The sequence below is a fragment of the Akebia trifoliata genome, chromosome 8 (assembly GCF_017979445.1).
Source record: "Akebia trifoliata isolate Shusen 1 chromosome 8, ASM1797944v1, whole genome shotgun sequence".
Lineage (NCBI taxonomy): Eukaryota > Viridiplantae > Streptophyta > Magnoliopsida > Ranunculales > Lardizabalaceae > Akebia > Akebia trifoliata.
In genome coordinates this window covers 36803450-36826135 of record NC_141382.1, presented here as the reverse complement: position 1 = coordinate 36826135, position 22686 = coordinate 36803450, and the positions used below count along the sequence as shown (strand labels likewise).

Sequence of the window (22686 nt, the reverse complement as noted above, 5' to 3'; positions counted from 1 at the left end):
CAAATTTTGCCCCGGGTTTGCGACCCGATTGTCATTCCTGTTCTATATTTGACTCGATTCCGGTTTGTTTTGGTTTTGTTGTAAAAGGTTATTGAAGCATGGATACCAATAGAGACCCATTCCACCATCTTTCATGCATTAAACATGATCTAGGTTAGGGTGGTGCCCTAAGAAGTCAATGGGCCATGGTGGAATCCATGTCACCCCAAACCCAACCATCATGTCAAGAACCGGGTTTTAGGATTCGATCCTCATGTGCTGAGTCCGATTTGAATCAGCCCAATCTTTCCCTCTTCTAGTCAATCCCACTAACATGGATTCGACATCAAATGAATAAAAATAGAATGGTGATAAATGCACGCGGATATGTACGGGGCTGACGTGACCAGAGCACATAATCATAGATCTTTTTCTTCGAGATACACAGGAGAAAGAAGTGCGGTTCAATACCCTTGCCACGTCATCCACATATCAAAATCGTGTGCATTCATCATTATTCATAGAAATATTTCAAACTAATTGTTATTATATCTCTAAATGAACTAACAAATGTTTCAATCACAAAAACTCACTTTATATTAATAATTAAAATCATTAAATATTTTAATCATACCCGGCACTATTAATCATTTAATAGTGTGGTTTGAATTTCTATTTTGTACAAAAGTCATAAGTTACAAATGCAAAAAAAGCAGAAGTTGCGCAGATTACTTTCTTGCTACCCGCATTCTTTTTAGTTAATGACTAAAATGTCCTTAAAATATGAAACATTTTGTAGATATTAAATAAAATAAAATTAATGTAGTTACTCAATGATCAAATCATATAACCATTGGGATAAAATACGAAATCCAACAATTAAGATAAAATACCTTTTTTTTTAAAGGTCAATAGGGTTAAGGCAGACTCAGACTAGTTACAATCGAAGAACAGGGACACTATAGACAATAATAGAGACAAGATTGCTAGAGAGCAACTCACAATCTAATTCAGTACAACCTAAACTATTCTGATAGGAAGCAAAACATGTCGGCAATTCTATTGACCTCTCTAAAGACATGGGTGAAGGATACTTTGCCGAATCTGTGAAGCAAGTTCCAGATAAAATACTTATCATTTGTCTCTAAAATAAACCCAACCATTGCATTTCATGTTTCAATGGTGGAAATTGTGTGTCTGTTTACAAGATGCTTTTCATGAGTTTACAGATCCCAACCCACTTATAGAGTTACCTAAATTGGTCTATATCAATCGAGTAGGGTTAAGTTTGAATACCCTTGTTTTTTGAAAAATAAACCTGTTTGAACTGGTTTTTGATCGAGTCAATTTGGGTTGGGATAACAAGTTAATATCCCCAAGAGTTCACACGGACGAGTAGGTTTGGCAACTCGATGTCAACTCTTCACACCCACACCCACACCCACCATTCTTAAGTATTCAAGAAATGCCTAGGTTCTTTTAAAAAAAAGAAAAAGAAAACAACCTGTTTGAACTAGTTTAGGTTCCAAGGGGTCCCCTTCACATACCCACACCCACTCACCAAAATCCAAAGAGACAAATTGAAGTAGTAGAAGACATAAGTTTACATGTACCCTTTTTTTTGTGTGGATTTTGCTTGTCTCTTTTATTAGGGTGCATCACCACTTTTCATCAACATGTTTGCATGGTTGTCGGTCCCTTTTTCAAATTGGTCTAATAAATAGTGTCTCTAATAACTTTGATTTTATCATAATTTCTCGCCCGTGAAATCTGGGAAAACCTTAGGGACTATTATTTTGTCCCCCAACATCTTGTCATGAATGAGTAGGTTCGGGTTGGGCTTCAACGATCCCTAATGAGTGGACTATTAGACTTAAGTTGGCTAGACCCAAACTTGACTTTAAACTGACTTGGCTAGGTTCAGATTGATTTTCAAGTTTTACAAAAATAATTAAATTTATGAACATTTCGAAACCAATTTTATACAAGTTTTCATCAAAATAGGGGAGGGGGTTCAATAGTCATTCTAGTTGATTAACAATAAGAAATGAGAGTGTACTCGCTTTTATTATTTTGGTTACAAATCATATATCTATCTATATAATATATATACAATATAATAGTAGGCCAAGTCAGTTCAGGATGGGCATTATTTGGCTTTAGCTCGACTTGGATTCAATGTAGAGAGGAAAATTTTGAGTCCAACACTACCTTTATGGGCTCAAGATCAAGACCATAAATTTTATCTTCTCGGGTGGGTCATGTTAGCACGCGTCAACAAGCCTAATTGGAAGCCCTAACAATGGGTAAGAATGCATATATTATCTGATAAACTAATAGAAAATGATCTAAATTCCCTTCTCCTCGACCATTAGTCAGAAACTTTTGATTTATTATTATTATTAGATGAAGGTTGAATAGATTAAGAGAAAAATACCATAGTGGTTAAAGTGTTTGAAGATGACGAGTTTTGACAGAAAAATCAAGGGTTTCTTGGCTAGTGGTCGAAGACGGCATGATTTAAGTCATCTAGCTGTAGTCTATAAGAGAAGACCGAGGTCAAGAGGCATGCCATCACTTAGAAAGTACAGGCTTATTTCAAATATTCATCAATGCCCTCAACATCAATCAAACGTCTTCACGCTCATGCCCAAAACCTTGTGACAGCTTTAGGAAGAAAAATAAAGGGCTTTTTGGCTATATTAGGGCTATCAATCAGGTTGTCAGCCCAATAGCTTGGCCCATACAAAAAGCCCGTCAAATCTAGGCCAGGCGAGGGCTTAACCCGACTAGATCTAGCAAAGAACTAGATATTGCTTATAATAAATCATTAGAGGTTAAATAATAATAGATTCTGTGTGTCAAAGAAGTAGGGTGCAAAGATTGGCTGACTATTGTTCTCTAAATTCATAAAGTTAATTAAGCCCAACCCCAAGCCCGTGTGGGGAAGTTTAGGTTTCTGACAGACATACTGGGGTGGTTTATGGCCACACTAGAATGTAGTCCCATCTCTTAAAAGGCTGGGTTGGGTTCAACCAAGCCTGGCCTGAATCCACCTTTTAAAAGCCATAGCTAGAGGTGGAAGAAAAGGGGATTTAGGTCATTTCTATTAATCTCTTAGAGAAGGTCGAGGTCAAGGGTATGTTATCATCAGTTTGAAAACACAGGTATCTCAAATATCCATTGAAATCTGGAGGGGTTGATCTAAATCAACCAAAATTGTTTTGGTTGGTGCGACTTAAGCAAAAAGTTGGCGCACGGGAAATGCTAATAACATGAGAGATTAACGAGTTATTTCCCAAAACATGCACTACTTATGTTTGAATTCTGATTCCGGTGCACTGTTCATTTTAATTCTCAAAACATGTTTCCAGTGAGTTCGTCACTTTTATAATCAACAAATTTGTTGATAAATTACCAGCGAGATCATAGGTTGTTTTAAAGCCAACTTTTATAATTAGTAAGCTCATTGATAAATTACCAGCGAAATTGTAAGTAATGTTTAAGTCAAATACCCTCGATAACTTTTAACGAGACGAGTTCACTAGTATTTTATCATCGCGATCGTTTATTATAAAAGTAACAAATTCACAGGAAAACATGTTTTGGGAATTAAAATGAACAGTGTACTGGACACGAAATGGAGATTCCCCCCCCTTTTATAGGTAGAAGGTTAGTGGTTAGCAAATGAAATTGGGTTCAAGGGGTTTGAACTTAGGACGTGAGAACTCCACACATCTTACCACTAAGTTAAAGTTGGTGTGCAAATAGAAACTCTCTAAAATTGGTCTTCTCATCATTGTCGTCTTTGTTCCAGTTTTTTGTTTCATTGGAGCTTATATTTATTCAGTTAATCCTTATATTTTGACAAACGCCATCCCCTTTCCCCTTTGCCATAACACCCCTTTTTGTTATGTATGTCTTGCATTGTGTAAGCAAAGTGCTAACCTTCTGAAGTGGAGAAGAAAGTGTCAACTTTGTACCTGGCCACCCCGGCTCCGACCAGGGCCTCAACAGAACCCATGGATGTGGACTACTCCACAATGAACTTACCCAAGAAATCCTATTTATGTATGCTCATTTCCTTACAAATCTTACTACTACGCAGCTTTGGTCTTTGTAACTGTCGAATACAGCTAGTGGTGTGCCTGGTGACGAATTTTGTGGTGTATTGTATATCAATGTGAAAGCATTTCAAATCAAAATTTGTTTTCCTAGAGTATGATCTATTGGTCTTCTTGTGCATGCTAGTGAAGATCTAGCGCAAGAGAGACCCTATTTTCTCGAAGATTTGAATTGCTAGAGACGATGTTTCTGACCGAAGATTTGAGTATAATTCCTTCTTTACTTCCTATATATAACCATCTAAGCCTTCAATATTTGAATTTAGAGTCATGAGAGACATTACACACTAACCTCATGGCCACGAAACCGAGCAAGCAAAAAATTAATACATCAAGCTAGAAAGCTATTTCTTGAAGAACTAGAAGTGTCTTCTGATGAACCTGGAAGCAAGAAAATCGGTGCAGGTTAATGTTTTAAAAGCGTAATAGATTAAATCTAAAGCATAATTAAAGGGGAGGAGTTGAGACAGTTGTTAAAAGAAGAAAACAAGTTACCCATTCTAGATGTTGGGCTGTGATGCCAGATACGTTTCCAGCATATATGCCACCGAGTACCTAACAAGTCCAAAAAATAAGGGTACATAAAAAAGGGTCTCCAAATTTGTGCATGGATGGAAAAATAGATCGAAGAAGCACAAATAAAGATTTAAGATCATGAACAGAAATGAGTACCTTGGAAACAGTCTCAAGGAACATGCCAGGACGTACAGGAAGTGGTTTACGTCCTGAGACACTACCCTGGAAATTACAGTAAGAACTTTAATCATCCCACTCATGCATGTGTGTTTTTTTCGTAAACCGGAAAAAATAACTGTGATCATAACCATAGTTTAAGGTTTTGTATCATCATCTCAATGTGTTTCAGCAGAGACATTCTGGTTTTTTTTCCTAATACATAGGTAAGCAAACTTAGTTCAACTATTCCCATGGACACGTGAGTCACCACTTCCAACACGTGCCAAGTGTACTGGCCTCTTAAAGCACCATTCTTGAGTTGGTTTTTGTTTTCCTCTCCTGACTCGAACATTCATAGGGAACAAATTTTCAACCCTGACTATAATTTTCTTTCTTCTTTGTATTGAAATGAAGTGTAATGGAACTCACTCTTCCGGTAATTCCACTTGACATCGTTTGTTCATTTGTGTTATCTTCCTTATCACTGCCTGAGCTGTCTGCACCTTCATCTTTCCCTTGCATCACATTTTTTATCATCTCTTGGACAGTTTTCCCAGGTCTCAAAGCAACTAGCTTTGTCAAAAAGTTCACCTGCATTTAAACTAGGCAATTTTAATGCCCATAAAAATAATACTAACCGTAATTAACAGTTGAACACTAGGAAAGAAAATTATAAAAATTAAGATTTTGTAATTGTGAACATGTCCATGTTTCTTTCAAAAATGGATATTCTGGTTAGATATGGGTGAGATTAGGTTACACAACAGTGTTTGAGGGTCTATATTAAAAAATACTAGAGTTTGCCCGTGCCATAGGCACGGGCATCCTCTTTGGGGTTTAGGGGGTAAAAGAGGAAAAATAATAAATTTGGAAGGGTATTATTAGAAAAAGGCTAAAAGACGAAAAGCAATATAGAAAGTTGTAGGAGTGTTTTTGAAAAGGAATAGAAAAGAAAAGACAATAAAGTTGGGGTTATTCTTAGAAAGGGGAAGAAAAGATAAGACAAAGGAGGAGGAACAACTGTCCTCGAGATACATTGTTCATGGGGTATAATTCTTGAGACAAAGGAGTGGGGTCCCCTGTTGTGTTTTATTATATAGATATCACTTCTTTACACAGTTTCAGTTCTCAACAATCGAAAAAACCAATTTAGTAATGGACCTCTGCCAATAAGTTTATAATAATTTGGTAAGTTCACCTTTCTTAGATTGCAAGGACGGATCCAATTTAAGGAGTAATATTTTACTAATTCCACCTTTATTATGAAGATCAATGATTGCAAGTCAATAAAAACCAAATTAGATATCTTAAAACTTTTTCAAAATATTAGAAATGCAATGTGAGCACCTCTGCTTCAGGGAGGGTAGATAGACCACGATCATTTCTTTCATCCAATATTCCACCTCCCATCATATTTCGAGCTTCCTCTCTGATCAAAACAAGTCTCGCAAGCAATTTCCGATCAGGAACAGTGGGCCTAGATTCCATTGTCTGCAAAAATATTGATGACGATAGGATAAATTGAAAGAACCACAAACCATAGATAAATAAATAAACGGCATACTAGGCCATTTTATATAAATATATGCAAGTGCAGCTTCATGTTTGTGATTAAAGCTGCACAAACAAATAGAATGCTGTTGTTAAAAATTTTACATTCAATTCCATGACAAGGATGATAAAACTTTCTCTTAGTCCTAAAAAGTAGGCTTTAGCATTTCTTTGTGATCTATCACTCAACTTTTTTTTTCTCTTAGTCATACAACTTTCATAAAGAATTTGTTACAGCAAAGTTATGGAACTTGTGATGGCACACAATTCATGATCACGTATGCCTTGATTGACGTTGTGCTTTATGTAGTGCATGGTATATATCAAATGCCCACCATGACTGGAGACAAGGGAAGTGCATGATTCCAAGATGACATCAAAGGGACAAGATATTAATATAATGAAGAAACAGGAATGTGGACCATGTCCTTCCTTCACCTTTATCATTGTTATCAATCCGCATTGCACATGACCAAACCATCTCAACTGACATCCCCTTAGTTTAGCACCCAATGGGCTACTTCTACAATTCCACATTTTCATGAAGGCATTCTATCTATATTAGTCCTTCCACTTTCCCATCTCAGGATCCTCATCTTTGTTATACTCGATCCATAAACAAGTTGCTCATGTATACTAAATAATACTATTAATAATGGGCATTATTATTCTAAGGGCATAATCGACACGGTAGAAAACAATTATAACACTGTTACAATGACATTATAATGGCCATTGCTAAATCGTACCAGCACCTCTCTAGGATGATTATTAGAGAACAATTCCTTGTGCTGGCATCAAAACACACACATGTACAATACTTAGGGCTTCCGCACCAACACCACCACGATACTTGGGTCATAACACAAGTCAAGAAAGCAACTTTTGGGAATCACGTGACACGCATCAGACACTCAGCTATCACGCCTACCTTCACCCGTCTATGGCATTCATGTACAACATTGTCCCAAAGTGTTTTGCTGTGCCACATGATGATGGTGTACTCAATTTAGGAGCACTAAGCAGCCCCTAGTGAGGCACACGTTCCATGAAGTCCCATAATAGCAATTTTTTTTTTTTGATCGATACCATAATAGCAATATTATTCCATTGGACCCAAAACAGCAAGGGACACATACAGTTACACAAGTGGCATGTGCACATGGAAGCACCATACCAAACCTAGTGAGCCAATGGACCCATAGGCCCAATCTCCCTCCTAGGCACCATCCCAAGACATGCCTCTTCCCTTGGGGTGTGGCCTCTTCCCTTGTGTTGAACTTGTCCCCATATAAGCTATAAAAAAAACCACTTGATGGCACTACCTCTTCCGGCTCGTGGGACCATGCAGGCTATGTGAATCCCACCACAAAAATATTCATGCCTCAATCCCTTCAGGCCATGGTCATGTTGAGCACATTAAAATGACCGTGACACCGTAAGGCCTGGGCCTCTGAATGTACCAATATGTGTCGCTAAACATACCGAAACGAATACAAACCAAAAGATGATGATAGTTCCAAAATTTTGGAGCAAACTTCAGTGTTCCATTCTGGTATTTCGAAAGATGTGCAAAGCAAAGCTAAATTTAAACTATGAATCTCACAATTTCTTCAGAATTTCCAAGCTAGAAAACAAGCCCCCAAGTCTCACAGATTTCTCATATCACTTATGGTATCATCATTGGGGATATGAGTGTAAAAGTATCCTCATTTTTATTCTCTGAGCACTAGGTTCCTACCCATAATTAGCAACCTAGATAGGATCATAATAAAAAAAAATGGACTGAAAACCAGAACCATGTGATGTTTGGACATGGGTTTGGATCAAAAGTTCATAAGACAGAAGATATCAACAAAATAGGTAGGAAAAACAACAGAATTATGACAGTGACAATTAGTTGACTATCATGCAAGAATATCCAACATAGGCTATGCCCTAAACACATCAAACATATTCCACATTCTTCATTCCAAATCCAAACAATGAAAAGGAAAACATGATAGTACTTGTCTAGTATTTACCTCTAATAAATCATCAGCCTGGTTTGCTATATCATTTAAATTTGCCCCTGGAAGTTGAATTTTTGCAGATTTCTCACTTTGAAATTCACCACCTCCTGCAGCCACTCGACGTAGTAATTCATGTCTGCTTTCTTTCTTGGGCGTTCGACATAGCAGGCCAATCACTTGAACCTAAAACAGAAACCAAAACAGCACCGCTGGATGTTCAATTCATGGTCATCATTAGAATTACCTTAATACAAGCTCTGAGTGCAGAAAGCAGACTGCCTCACATGTGGGGGACACTTCTTGGTAAGATGGGATAACACTGTTTCCTTGATCACCTCCAAGAGTAACTTGCGCTGGATGCAAAAACAAACAAAAAACTAAATATCAATGTTTGAAAAGGCAAGCATATTCTTATCAGGCTGGTTTCAAATTGTCCAATAATAGAAATATCTGAACAATAACCATTATAGGTCAAACTTGACCTCCAGTCAGCCTTTTGTTGGTACATTCAAGTAGCAGATAATAGATAATAAGGTGGATTACTCTTACAATGTGTGAAATATTGGTAGCAGTAGATATAGAACAAAAACAACCAAGATAACAACATAAAGCATATCTCCTTCATAGCATATAAGCGTGTCAAAATAAACATCAAATTTGATACCTGTTCATCATCATCCTTTTCAGCAAGTTCGATCATGTAATCTAGAGCCATCATAAACCCTGACTCCATCTCATCAACTCTCTTCCCAATGACTCCTTGCGCTGCCAGCTCTACTGCCACCTCCTCAGATGCCTGATCCATGTCCATATCTTCCAACTGCACCCATGTATTACATAATAAATAATTATGTTCTATACATAGTCTGACACAGGTATGCAGTATCATGTTATTCAAGAACAGTTTGTTGTGATACAGATAACAATACAATATGGGAATTTGTGAATTTACTAACCATTCACAACTTCTACAGGAAAATTAGTTTTCCCTGATCAAAAACCGAAAATAGTTTTATGGATAACATGGTGTCAAAAAGGTCTAAGATAGTAAATTTAAAATTTATTCTAGAAAAGAGTGTAAATGAATAGTATTTATGGTGGGGTGATTCTAAAAGAAGTAGGGACTAGAAGATTGAAATTATGGAACTATTTTAGGAGACTAAAAGGGCAATACGAATTTGGGTTTTATGGTGGAATTAGCAGAGATGACAAATAGGGATGAAAGTACATCTAATATAAGCAAAGTCTCATAACCAAAGCTAGGGGAGCCTTACCTCTAGAAGGAACAAAATGATAGCCCTACACTTAACATTTAATTCAATCTTTTAAAGTAGAAAGTTTACAGATATGTATGGGAGTAAGAGCATGGGACATACCCTACTATTCTCTCCTTACAACCTAAGTATTAAATTTCATTTTTTGTGCCTATTTCGATCAAGCCTGGAAACAAAACCATTTTAGTCGCCAAAAAAATTAATGCACTTTTTATGGGATGGAAATGCTACAGAAATGATAGAAATATTGCAGAAATTTTTATTGAAACTGTGAGGAATGATGAAATAGATATGAAAATGTATCTTTAAGTCATCGAACGAAGATGAATAATCATATGGAGCATAGAAAGAAGTCGGTAGCGTTTCACTACACGTTGGCGAAGGCATTTAAGGTGCCGGACATCTAAAAACAACTATATTCCACATGGACATGTAAGTGATACATGCACAACGTCAGTCGATTTCATGTGCCTATTTATATGGATGTGCTAATATGCTTGCAACAGATCACAATAAGATGCTATTTAATATACAACTCATAATTTACAACTACTTTTCAAGAAATATATAATTTTTGCTATTTATACAAACAAATGCCTTGGAGAAAGCAGTGAACTTCAAAAGAAACTGCAAATTTCCTCAACCCCAAATCACTAAGGTTAATAAGTAAAATTGGGCGGGGATGGTAATGTAGGCACCCCAATTTGCCTGAACCGAGCTCAAGAGCTCATCAAAATCTAGTGAGGAAGAGAGCAACCCAAAGTACTTCAAATTAACCAAGTGGGACCCATTTCAAAATCTAAAAGTTTTCAAGAATTTTTAATTAAGCTTGACCTTTAGTGACCAAAGACCAAAATTAAATTTACTCTCGCTGTTGGTCACCAAATGTCAAGGTAAAATTTGTTTTGACCTTCACTTACCTAATCTCAGGCTAAAAACTGCTTTGCCTTCACACCCCAAAGGTCCTTCACAAATTTGTTCTAACCTTTACTCAAGTAAGGTCCATTCAGTAAGACAGTTAAGCTTGGAATGAGTGCACTTGAGTGCTCTAGATTTGCTTATGGAAATTACGTCTTAAACCCTTTCTTAATTGCTTTTTCCTCAAGAAAACCCAAGCATTTTCCAACTTTGCCCATGCATTAAGCTTTCACTAATTTTGCAATCTTGGTTTTCTAGTAATTGTCTAATTCCCTCAGACTTGACCCTTAGTCACCACAAAGAGCCAATTACCTTCTTAACCATAATTTGTTGATACTCAATTAAGGTAATTGATCTTTAAGCCTATTACTCTTATTCTTAATTCAAGACCTTTCCTCCTAAGTTCCATACAATTTGACCAAGATGAAGGGATCTTGACCTTTTTACCCACAAGAACTCTCTAGAATCCCAAGAGCAATTACTCTTTTACCCTCAAGTTGTTAGGAGTTTATCCAATACAATTGACTTAAAAGCCTCAACTTTCCTTTGCTAATTACATGCCATTGCTCCTAAGTTCTCTAGAGTTTGACGAAATTCAAGGGACCTTGACATTGCTAACCCTCAAAGTGAATTCTCTAGAACCTTGTGAGCTTTTACACATTTATTCTTTGATAATCATGATTGATAAGACTTAGAGAGGTAAGAATGACCATCAAGGACAATTTGATTGAGGGCAATCATGGTCGTTTATGAAGGTTTTCTTGAGAATATTTTGAACTTAAGGAATTTAGACACTTATATCCCTAAGAGTTTCCCAAGGGCCTATTAATAGAGGATCCTTCCAAGGCAAAAGAAAAGAAGTTTTTAGGATCTCAAAATTTTACCCAATTCTCTCCTTGCCTCTTTCTACCTTCCCAAAATTCTGTCTAAATACATACTCACACTCCTAGAAGGCCTAGAACAAGAAGAAGAAGAAGAAAGAAAGAAGACGAAGGTAGGGAGAGAACCTTTAAATTCAGTTTTTATTAGTAGAATCCCCCAAATCCCACTTCAATCTTTCCCCCATTCTTTACTTTCAAGTATTTTCAATTCCTAGCATGTAATGTAGTTTAGTTTTTTTTAATGGCTTAAGGAGGAAGAGATTAATCCCTCACAGTGTGAGGCAATCTTCTATTTTCTAAGTCCATAATAAATTCCTTTGGGAATATCTAAATTTAATAGCATTTGTCTTTCAATTCTTTACTTTCAAGTACTTTCAATTCCTAGCAAGGAATGTAGTTTTTTTAATGTCTTAAGGAAGAAGAGAGTAATCCCTCACAATGTGAGGTAATCTTCTCTTTTCTAAGTACATGAATAAGTTTCATATGGAACATTGCACGCATAGACTCTATGCATACCCCACTCTTTCTTTATTTTAAAATGGCTATGAGTCAAAGAAGGTAAATATACCTAGATTTACACTTAAACACTTTAAGCCAACAAAAAAACAGTCCATTAAGGACATACAATCATGCATAAGGTAGAAGTTCCAAAAAAATCATCCAACACATGGATGCATTCTTAGAACTTTACCAACAAAAATATACTCTTATATGATAACAAGATCAAGTAGAAAGGTGCTTGAGTCCTAAAAGAGAAAAATCTATGTAAATTTGCACTCTAACTCTGAGCAAACAAAAATTCCAGTAATTTGGATTCTGTTTTACCTTGATGATTGCACCCACTTGCAAGTGGAGAGACATGCATATACTTCTTTTGATTCGTATTTACCTATTAGTTTTCTAACTTAAAAAAAATTAGTGTTCTATCTCACTTTGGCCAATTCTTGGTAACCACCAACTTGGTGGGTGAGACAAGGTGCCTAACACTTTCCTTGTCTCACAACCAAACCTCCTTACCATTGACCTCTAGGTTAAGACCATATTCGAGTTACTAATTTGTTGGAAAAAACAGATTTCTAAAACCCTTTTATGGCGTCTATTCACACCTTAAACACTTTGACTGGTGGCAACTCCTAAACCCAAGTAGATGAGGTCAAAACCCATTGAACATCACATATCTACAGGTACCTTTGAAACACACCTAAAACTTCAAATAATTGCAAATTATGTAACTATGTACAACAATAGATATAGCCATTTATCATTTTTACTCTGTTTAAAACTCGAAAACGGGGACGCTAAGTACTTGAAAAAAACACCAAAAACTTCACAAATTTGAAATCTTTGTAGCTATGCATCACTACCTATTAGACATAAAGATTTTATCATTTCTACTCTAGTTAAAACTCAAAAATGGGGACACTGGGTACTTGAAAAACTTCACAAAATTGAAGACTTTGTAAGTAACAACTATGAACCACTCACTACACATACCCATCACATCAGGTATCAAAAAACTGGAAATGGGTGTGTTGGCTACTCCACAAGTACACACACAGGGCTTGATAAGATTCAAAATTCGAACTTAAAAAGAAATGAGAAAACATTTGGACATCATTGGGAATAAATAATATATGTTGTATTTCAGATTGCATGAATGAATGAATTAAAGTAAAAAAAAAAAAAAAAACATACCAGAGTGATCATCTCTTGAAGTACAGAAGTGACTTGTTCCCCTCCTTTAAGGAGGGCCTCATATTGGGAAGAATCCCATTTCTGTTGTTCTTGCGTTTTTACTCCAAAATCCTCAATTGGAAAGCCTCCACCAACTTCATAACCTGCCCAGAGTTTCCAGGCGGACCTCTGTTGCTTCTTAGGATGATGAAACAAGACAAATGTTGCAGAGGGGAGTGAGTGGAGATGAGAAGGAGAGATGGGTTTCTTTGTAGTAAAAGAAGCCGAAGCCAAGTAAGGGAAGAAGGGAGACAGAACTAGTCTCTGTAACATGGCTTTGGTTCTTATTTTTATGCTCAGGAGGAACTAGGAAGAGACCAAAGAAGCAGGAGATTAGAGATTAGGAATCAGGTATCAACTCTCAACTCAAGCATAGTTTTAAAACCAGGCACTGCCAAATACCGAGTTGACTCATCCGAATTAGCTAGGTGGTGTTTGATAACGCTTTTAAATTTTAATCGCGTTTGCATTGTAAATGTCCGTTTTCATCGCTAATCGCTGTTTGATTAGAAAAGCCGCGTTTTAAATGCAAATATGAGAAGTTTCTCAGACTCGCTTTTTTTATTTGGTGAATCATCCATGTCTCAGATGAGATTTAAAACCATGCTCTCAAATCTCAATATCAAGGGGATATTAAAATGCTTTAGAATTCTTAAAATCCACTTGACGTAATTGATCTTTGAGTTGGCTCATTACTAGTAAATAGAGGCAATATGTGCATTTGTACATGAGTTTCAAAAATCAATATTTATATAAGGTCATAATTATCTTTATAATTAATTTAAGATATTATTTTAAAATTATAAAGTATTAATTAATGCAATTTTAAAAATAATTTGGGCAAGATATGATGCTTTAAGAGGCTAGTTGCCTCGTCACCCTTCTCTAAGTATAATTACCAATGGGTGGCTTGTACAGATGCACATGAATTGCAAAAATTAGGATTTATGTAAGATTAATTTTTTTTTATAACTAATTTAAACAAATATTCTAATCAAATAAATAATCTAGTTTAAATTATACATTAGAGTTGTGCTAGAGTGACCTCAAGACTTACCTCATTTCACACTTTCCTGGCGTGGAGGTGTGCATATAACCATGGATGCTTTTTACTTGTATCTCGATGGAAAACATCTATGATTCGTAGGGGCAAAGCCAATATTTTATTGTGATGGGGGCAAACTATAATTAATGGTATAGTTGAAGAGCTTGAAGATTAATGATTTTTTAGAGAAATTTGGAGGATTTTAGTTGGAAGTTGAAGAAAAGCTTAGTTAATGAGAGAAGGCTCAGTCAAGAGTCATCTTCGAAAATTGAAATGGGGGAGGGGGGCAAAAATTGGAGGGAGGTGAGGGAGTGGGGGCAAATGAGGCATATAGTTAGTTGAAAATACAAGATTATCTCAAAGTTCTATGCCGCCCCCTCACCAAAAAAAAAAACCTCCTTCTTAGATCAGTTCAACATTATTCTAGATTTTATTATCTAGTCTTTTAGAAACATTGTCACCAAATTGAAGTATATATATTAAAAATTATGAAAAAATGTATTTATAATTTAATGTATAATAAATTGCCCATTTATTATAAGTTTATAATATATTTATGAGCAAAAAATAGTATTAAATATCTGTGTACGATAACATGTTCCCACACATAATTATATATTTTATGATGAAAAAAAAAATTCTAACCATCAATGTATCTTTTGAGCGAAATAATACATTATTGAAAAAAAAAATTATAACATGTACATCAAGCATTATCATCAAATCCTACATCAAACCATGAACCAAAAGCACAAACAACCATAAAGCCATTGAAATTAGGCATAGACCTACAAAAAATGAATTATTTTTATTTTAAAATTATGTGTTTAAAATGTGAAAACACCTTGACAATGTAAAAGTCGAGTTTAAAACATTATATTGTGTTTTTAGAAGCAGTTGAGTTTTTTTTTTTCTTACTATTTTAATCGTTAGAGATATGAATCACATTTTAAACGAGACTTTTTTTTTATATATAAAAAAATGGAATTTTTTTGATATTATGGTTGGAAGTTAGAACTATGTTACCTCGTTGGTTGGATTTGAATTGGAGTTGGCGTTTCTTCTCTTTAGATTGAACTTGATTTGTATAAGGGTAAACCCAGAGAATTTCACTTGTGAGGGTCAAACTAATAGTATGAAAATGAAATTAGAAAATTATAATTAATAAGAGGATTTTAGGAAATCGATTTTCTATAATAATTAATGGATTTAGAAAAAAAAATCTTAAAAAATGAGAAAAGATGGTTTATTGGCTTCTTGCCACTCAAACTCTCTGAGTGAAGAATGAATACAAATATTAACAATGAGCCTCATGCCATCTTGAGAAAAATAACCTTTATTTTGAATTTTTTTTCCCAAAATTGGCAACTAAAAATTAACTTGACTCGGTGAGTTTTAAAATTATGATTTGTTGCAACGTATAACAGGTTAGTGAAACTATGAAAGAGTTTTCCTTTCCCAAGATTTTATATATAAAAAGTAATCCTAACCTTACTAGTTTAGTAAGATTTAAAATCTTACTAAGGGCTGTTGAGTTCACCTTATGGCATCCTAAGACATGATCCGATGCCACAAGGATATAGAGGACGAAATTCTATAAGTTTTAAAAAAAACGTAACAAATATTATTTTTCACCATTAAATTTTAATTTTAAATTTAAGAGTTCAATAATCATCCATTTTTAAAACCTTGGATCAAGTACCAAAAAATTATCCTTTTAATTTGTTTTTTTTTTTTTTTTTTTAATTGAGTTTTTTCATGAAATCTAGAAGGTTGTGGTGTTGGATTGCTAGTTTGGTAATCCATTTGATTTCATTTGAGCCTTAGTATGATTTGAAATTGAATTTCAAGTAAGGAAATTGTTTTTCAATATAAAAATATGAGATATTTACTCTGGAGACCTAACTATTACATTTTTATTACAAAAAAATCCCTTGGAGTTCTAACAACTTCAAGGGAACCTACAGATAACATAACTAAGAGCTAGAATGAGAATTCGAGTTCAGGAATTTTGATGATTTTTAGGGTTTTGTTGATGGGATTAAACAATGCTTGTTAGGTTCACAGACGAGGAGGACGACAAATTAGCTAGATAAGTCAGTCTCAACTTTCAAGTACAACTTATAACAACAAATGGTTTGGAATCGACTTTTGAAATGAATCAATGGATAAACAACAAGCTCGCAAGGGTACCAAAGAACCTAAGACATCTTGGGCGGATGAAGTCGAAGATGTGGAACTGATTGGGGGAGAAACATCCTTTGTAGGCAGCGATGGGGTTTTTTGGTCTAGTTTTGATGGAGTCAAGGTAACTGTAGAAATATGAATTTTATTGATAATTCTTGGATGATTCTTACAAAAGCCCTAGTAGGGTATTTATAGACATTACATCAACCAAGATATATGAAAACTATCTAATATAAATGAAAGCGCCCTCGATCCGCGGGATGCGCGGATCCGCTTTTGACCTTTGAAGTTTGGGAGTCGCCACCTAGGTATTACGGTCTAGGAAGCGATCAATGACTCTAAACGGATAAAGAACTAATCTAGAATAGAAAAAAAAAAAACTGAATTCGCGGGGATCACATTACGGGGTTGGAAGTTGTTAGGCACCAACCCCGCCCGACCAAAGTCGGTCTCTACTAATTTCCCAAATAAGTTACATTGCTAAAAAAAACCTAGATAATAAAAAAAAGTAAGAAATTATACCTTTCCGATAGCAAAGACCTTGTTTCCTCAGATCCGACAAAAACTGCTCCTTGTACCGTACTCCTTGCTTCATTTTGTTTCCGGATTTGATTTCTGATCTCCGAAGTAAGGTATCTCTTTTTTTGTCTGGATTTTTTAAGTTTGTTATGGATTTTGGGATGTTTTTGAAGGGCTTTTAGGTGTTTTTTAGGCTAAAATTGAAGTACGGGCGTTAGGTAAGGAGTTGGGGCTCCAAAACTAGGGTTTATGGGAGGCTAGGGGGGCTTTTAGACCTAGTTCTCTTAGGATTTATGATTTTGATACAAAAAATAGGGTGTGAGGACCCCTATTTATAGATTTTTTTAAGGGTTGATTTAGATAGAATTAGTGTTTAATTAGAATTCTTTTAGTTAGAGTTGTATTTTAGTTAGAATTATTTTAGGTAGAGTTGTATTTTAATTAGAATTATTTTAGGTAGAGTTATATTTTAGTTAAAACTCTATTAAATATAATTATTATTTAATTAGAACTCTATTAGGATTATGACTTTTGGTCTTATTTGATTGACTTTAAGATTTTGACTTTTAGTCTTAATTGATTGACTTTAAGATTTTGACTTTTAGTCTTAATTAATTGACTTTAATTTTAACTTTAGTCTTACTTGATTGAATTTAATACCTTGACTTTAGTTTTGCTTGATTGACTTTAATTTTTTGGAGAACCCCCCTCTATTATATCTTTATTTCTTTGGACCCTCAAATGGAGAGGTCCTTAAAGAAATATCTTGCGAACCCTCAACAATTTTACCTAAGAGCCTGATTGATCGATTTTTTTAGTTCAAAATTTTAAATTAATTTCATTAATGTTTCACTTTAATTATTTAATGTTTTATTTATTAATTTTGAAATTTTTAATTATAAAAATTATGAAATTACTGTTTTACCCCCAGAGAGGATTTTTTGCGTTTTAAGTCGGTTTTTGATGTTCTATGATGTTTTAGAAATAATTTTTCATAAGAAATTCAATGGGAATGTTGGTTTGTGTCATTTATGAAATTTTTTGTGTGAAATGGCGTGAACTTTATGAGGGGCATTTTCATAATTTTGTCAAATTTTGTGAAAATTGACGAAATGATTTATTTGGTTTTGATTTATTATTTTATGTGTTTGAATGGGTTTTTCTAAGCGTAACGTAGGCTCTAGGGTTGTTTTAAGGTCAGGAGTATTTTGGTAATTTGGTCATTTTTTAGTGATTTTATCGTGAAATTTCTTTTTGTCTGCAAGATGATGATTTCTATGTTTTTGGGGTCATATTTTCCTAGCGTAGCGTGGTTTATAAGATTTTGTCAGTTCGAGATACCTCATCCGGATTTCTGAAATATATCTGGTAACAAAATAAAGCATTGGAATAAATAATTATCATTGGGAACCATTGCGATCGGGTTGACGAGTTGATTAATCAGGCGGATGCAAAAATGGGTGTCTACAATAAATATTCTAGAATATCCCAATTGATATATTCTAAATATCAATATATATTCTAGAATATCCTTCATCACAACCTTCCATTTGTGATGAGATACACTAACAATGATACAGTGTATTTCATGTATCTTAATACAGTGCATCTTATTCTCTAACATCCTCCCGCAATTGCATGGTCCTTTGAAAAAGGAATATGCAATTGATTTTGTTGAATAATTGCTTGATCTCATTAATGGATATGTTTATTGATCGTCAAAGTGCCAATTGTACTTGCTGGTGGTCACCGTCTGTCTATGAATTCCATCACTGTCGCATCCCGCTCTTTTTGAGTCTGTTGGAGCCGGTGGCTTATTAGACCAGATCTGTCATGATCTCTCCCAGAAGCATAAGAAGTAGGATTATGCCATTTAAATGAAAGAACTCTCATTGGAGAGATTTTAGATAGGAAAAAAAATGAGATCATGTAACATGAATGTGGAAATTGGGAGATTTGTAGAGATGTAGAAGGAGTTGTGATTTTTATTGGAAAAATAAAAAAAACCTAGAATAATAGCAAAGAATAAAATAAAAGATATCTAGGTCTGGAATATAGAGAAAGATGATATTTTTATTGACAAAAAAATTAATAATGTAAACAAAATGATTAAGGTTCGACGATGGCAATGGTGCCATCGCCGAAGAAAGGCGCACCAAGATCGATGTGCTTAGTGAAGCTTGAGCTCTGATACCATGTAGAATTATGAATTTTATTGATAATTCTTGGATGATTCTTACAAAAACCCTAGTAGGGTATTTATAGACATTACATCAACCAAGATATATGAAAACTACCTAATATAAATATTCTAGAATATCCCAATTGATATATTCTAAATATCAATATATATTCTAGAATATCCTTCATCACAACCTTCCATTTGTGATGAGATACACTAACAATGATATAGTGTATCTCATGTATCTTAATACAGTGCATCTTATTCTCTAACAGTAACCTCGAAGTCTAAAGAGGGTAACCCAATAAGGAAAGTAGGAGGGAGTAAACATGGTGGTTCCACAAAGGAAAACCTTAGTCAGAGGTAGGGAATGACCAAAGGCATTGGCAAGGTAGATGCCAACAGAGTGTTTGACAGAAAGCCCCTTAATGCCAACTTTAAAGGTAAACAGGGAAATCAATCCACAAATGGTACCACTAGAGTGGGGACTACGAAAGGAGCTAGAGCTGCTAAGCCTTAAGCCAAGTTGTTCAACTCAAATGCTTCAACTAAGAGCTTGAAGGAGATCCCCTATTTCAAGCCTTCTTGGGTAGGGAAGGACATTCCCATTGATTGCCTTGAGGATGTTCTGGAGGAAGGAATATCAAAATGGGACAAATGTCTGGGAGGGCACTTCTTTAATGCTAAGATTTCCTTCTTGTTAGTCAAGAATACTGTTAGTTCCTTATGGAAAGTTAATGGGGCTTTGGAAGTGTTCTCTGATAACAATAGGCTTTTCTTTTTTAAATTTGGAGAGGAAGATGAGTTCATGGAGATTCTAGAGAAAAGGCCCTGGTATGTGGGTGGGAAACTTATGGTGGTCAAGAGGTGGGATCCTGTAGTGGAGTTGGAAAAAAGAGAAGAATCCTCCATTCCCTTGTGGATTAAGCTATACAACTTACCAAAACAATTCTGGACTCCTAGAGGATTGGGTTATGTTGCTAGTGGGGTGGGGAAGCTGCTATATATGGACAATGCCTCTAATAAAGGTAGCAGGCTATCATTTGCCAGGGTGTGTTTCAAGGTTAAGGCTGACTTGGAGCTACCAAGTACATCAAGGTTAAAATCCAAAACGAAGTCAGAGTGGAGTATGACTGGTATTCTCCTAGGTGTAGTTCTTGCTTAACTTTTGGGCACTCTGATGCGAGATACACTAGGAAAATTGCCCAGGTAGATACTAGCGTGTCCTTTCCAAGTAAAACTTTAGTTGAAGATGATCACTTGACCAAGTAAATTGAAGCTTAAACAGATAAGGAGGAGCGGACTGATGTTTAATACCATAAGAAAGCCCAACCAAAGCTCCTGGCATCAACATTGGTGGTGGAGTTCAAAAAGAAGCTTCCACTACCCCTGCTGCTAGCATAAAGGAAGATGGGGAGGACTCAGAAGATGAGACTATGGAATGGAACAATGGAAGAGAAGATGAAGGAGATTGCTCCAACCTTACTGATCCTAAATTCTTAGAGAAGTTGAGTAAAGGGGCTCTCAATTCTAACTCCAAGACTCTAGTAGGGAATAACCCTGGTAGTGCTGGGAGTTCAGGACCTCCCAAGAAGAGAACAAGAAGAGCAAGCCAAGCCCCAATGCTAATAGATTCCAAGTCTTATCAGATGCCTTAGACAACCGAGTTAAGGAAATACTTGCCATACTTCCCAAGGGAGCTTTTGTTATGGTTTCAACCATTAGGCCACCAACAAATGCTAGTCCCAAGTAAAGCATGTCAGCCAAGTCAGGGATAAACTTTCAAGACTTGAAGAAGGAGATGTCTCAACTACAAATAGTTGCAGTGGAGGGAGGAACTAAGTCTACTTCCCAATAATCCTAGTCACTAGGAATGTTAGGGGGTTGAATGACCCCACTAAACTCAAAGAGGTTAAAGACCTCATCAAGGTGAATAAGTTAGCAATTGTTGGGTTAATTAAAACTAAAGTCAGGAGTCAATATGCTGATAGTATCATGAAAAGGGTGTGCTCGTTTTGGAGAGGTTAGACAACTATGATCGAGTTGTGAATGGTAGGATCTGGATTTGCTGGGATCCTATGGCAGTAAATGTGCTCTTTGTGAGCAAAATCGATCAAAAAATTCATGTGCTGGTGAACTCTAAGGAGAGAAAGGACTTCTTCCTCACTATGATATATGGTGCCAACTTAAGAGATGTTAGGATTCTATGGGAGGATATAGTCGAAACAGCTCAAGTGATGAGGATGTCGTGGGTTTTGGAAGGAAATTTTAGCTGTGTCAAAAGTTAGTCGGAAAAAATAAGAGGGAGGAAAGTTAGTCTGGCTACCACGAAAGAATTCTCGAATTGCTTGGATAATAGCTGCCTTATGGATATCAAATCCTTCAGAGCCAAGTACACGTGGAACAATAAGCAAGATTCGGGGAGATTTTGGTGCAAGCTTGATAGGATTCTAGTCAACTCAAAATGGGTGGACATTTTTAATAAATTTGAGGGGCTGATCCTCCTTAGTGGGTTGTCAGACCAAAGTCATTGCATGGTGAAGACTAACACCCATTCTTATGGGGGTAAAAAGCCTTTCAGGTTTTTTAATCATTGGGTTGAAGAAAAAGACTTTTTTGAAGTAGTTAGGGAAGCTTGGGAATTCAGAACTAGAGGCCATCTTTTGTATAGGTTCACGATGAAGCTAAGGTTATCAAGAATATATTAAAGGCTAAGAATAAGAAAAAGATGAAAACTAGTAACTCTATTCTCAATGAAGCAAGAAGCAAACTTGCTTTGGTCCAAAGCACAGTGCAAGCTAGCCCAAGAGCTAATGGTCATGCTCTTGAGGAGAAAAGACTAACTAACATTTATGCTGAAGTTTTACGAATCCAAGAGGTTGAACTTCATTAGAAATCCAAAATTAATGGGTTGAAACTAGGAAATGGAAACAATGCTTTTTTTCCATTACTCGGTTAGAGCATGTAGGTCCAGGAATAGGATAAGTAGCCTCCTAGATAGTGATGGCACTTTGCTTTCTAGAGAAGATGTGGAATTAGAGGTGGTCAGTCATTTCAAGAACTTTATGGGCACTTCCAAGCAGTCTAATACAAGAGGTAAATGGACCGAGGTTAGCTATGCCAACCAGCTCAATAGTGTTGATCAGAACTCCCTTGTAGATGAAATCTATGATGAGGAAATTCATCAGGCTCTCTTCAACATGGATCCTACCAAGGCCCCTGGCCCAGATGGGTTCAATACGTGCTTTTATCAAAAGTCTTGGGAGATCATCAAGCATGATTTGTTTAAGACAGTCAAGTATTCCTTTTGAAGTAGTAACCTTCTTAAGGAGACGAATGCCACAACCATATCTCTAGTCCCTAAGGTGGACATGCCTTTTGGTTATGTTAGATTATAGACCTATTTCCTGTTGTAATGTGATTTATAAAATTATTGCTCAAGTTATTACTAACAGAATTAGATAGATTACTCATAAACTCGTGGGATTGAACCAATCTACCTTCATCAAAGGGCGTAGCATAACGAACAACATCTTGCTTGCTCATAAACTAATTAGGAACTACTAGAAAAAGAACACCAGCCCAAGAAGGGCAGTTAAAGTGGA

At 35.7% G+C, this 22686-nt stretch overlaps 1 protein-coding gene across 1 annotated transcript; it reads right to left on the bottom strand.

Moving 5' to 3' along the window:
• Positions 1–4304: 4304 nt before the first annotated feature.
• LOC147396645 (protein PEP-RELATED DEVELOPMENT ARRESTED 1, chloroplastic) lies at positions 4305–13479 on the bottom strand. The gene is made up of 9 exons (XM_086451663.1): positions 13110–13479; positions 9006–9161; positions 8626–8694; positions 8354–8524; positions 6126–6269; positions 5208–5369; positions 4776–4841; positions 4599–4658; positions 4305–4484 (listed from the first exon to the last, which is right to left on the bottom strand). The coding sequence occupies exons 1-9, from the start codon at positions 13419–13421 to the stop codon at positions 4440–4442; spliced, it is 1185 nt and encodes a 394-aa protein (XP_086307789.1). The 5' UTR covers positions 13422–13479; the 3' UTR covers positions 4305–4439.
• Positions 13480–22686: the final 9207 nt, after the last annotated feature.

Coding starts and splice junctions, on each gene's coding strand:
- LOC147396645 (XM_086451663.1), bottom strand. CDS start 13,421: ATGTTACAGAGACTAGTTCTGTCTCCCTTCTTCCCTTACTTGGCTTCG. Junction 4,842..5,207: donor CAAGTGGAATTACCGGAAGA/GTGAGTTCCATT, acceptor TGTAATTTCCAG/GGTAGTGTCTCAGGACGTAA. Junction 4,485..4,598: donor CAGCCCAACATCTAGAATGG/GTAACTTGTTTT, acceptor TCTTGCTTCCAG/GTTCATCAGAAGACACTTCT.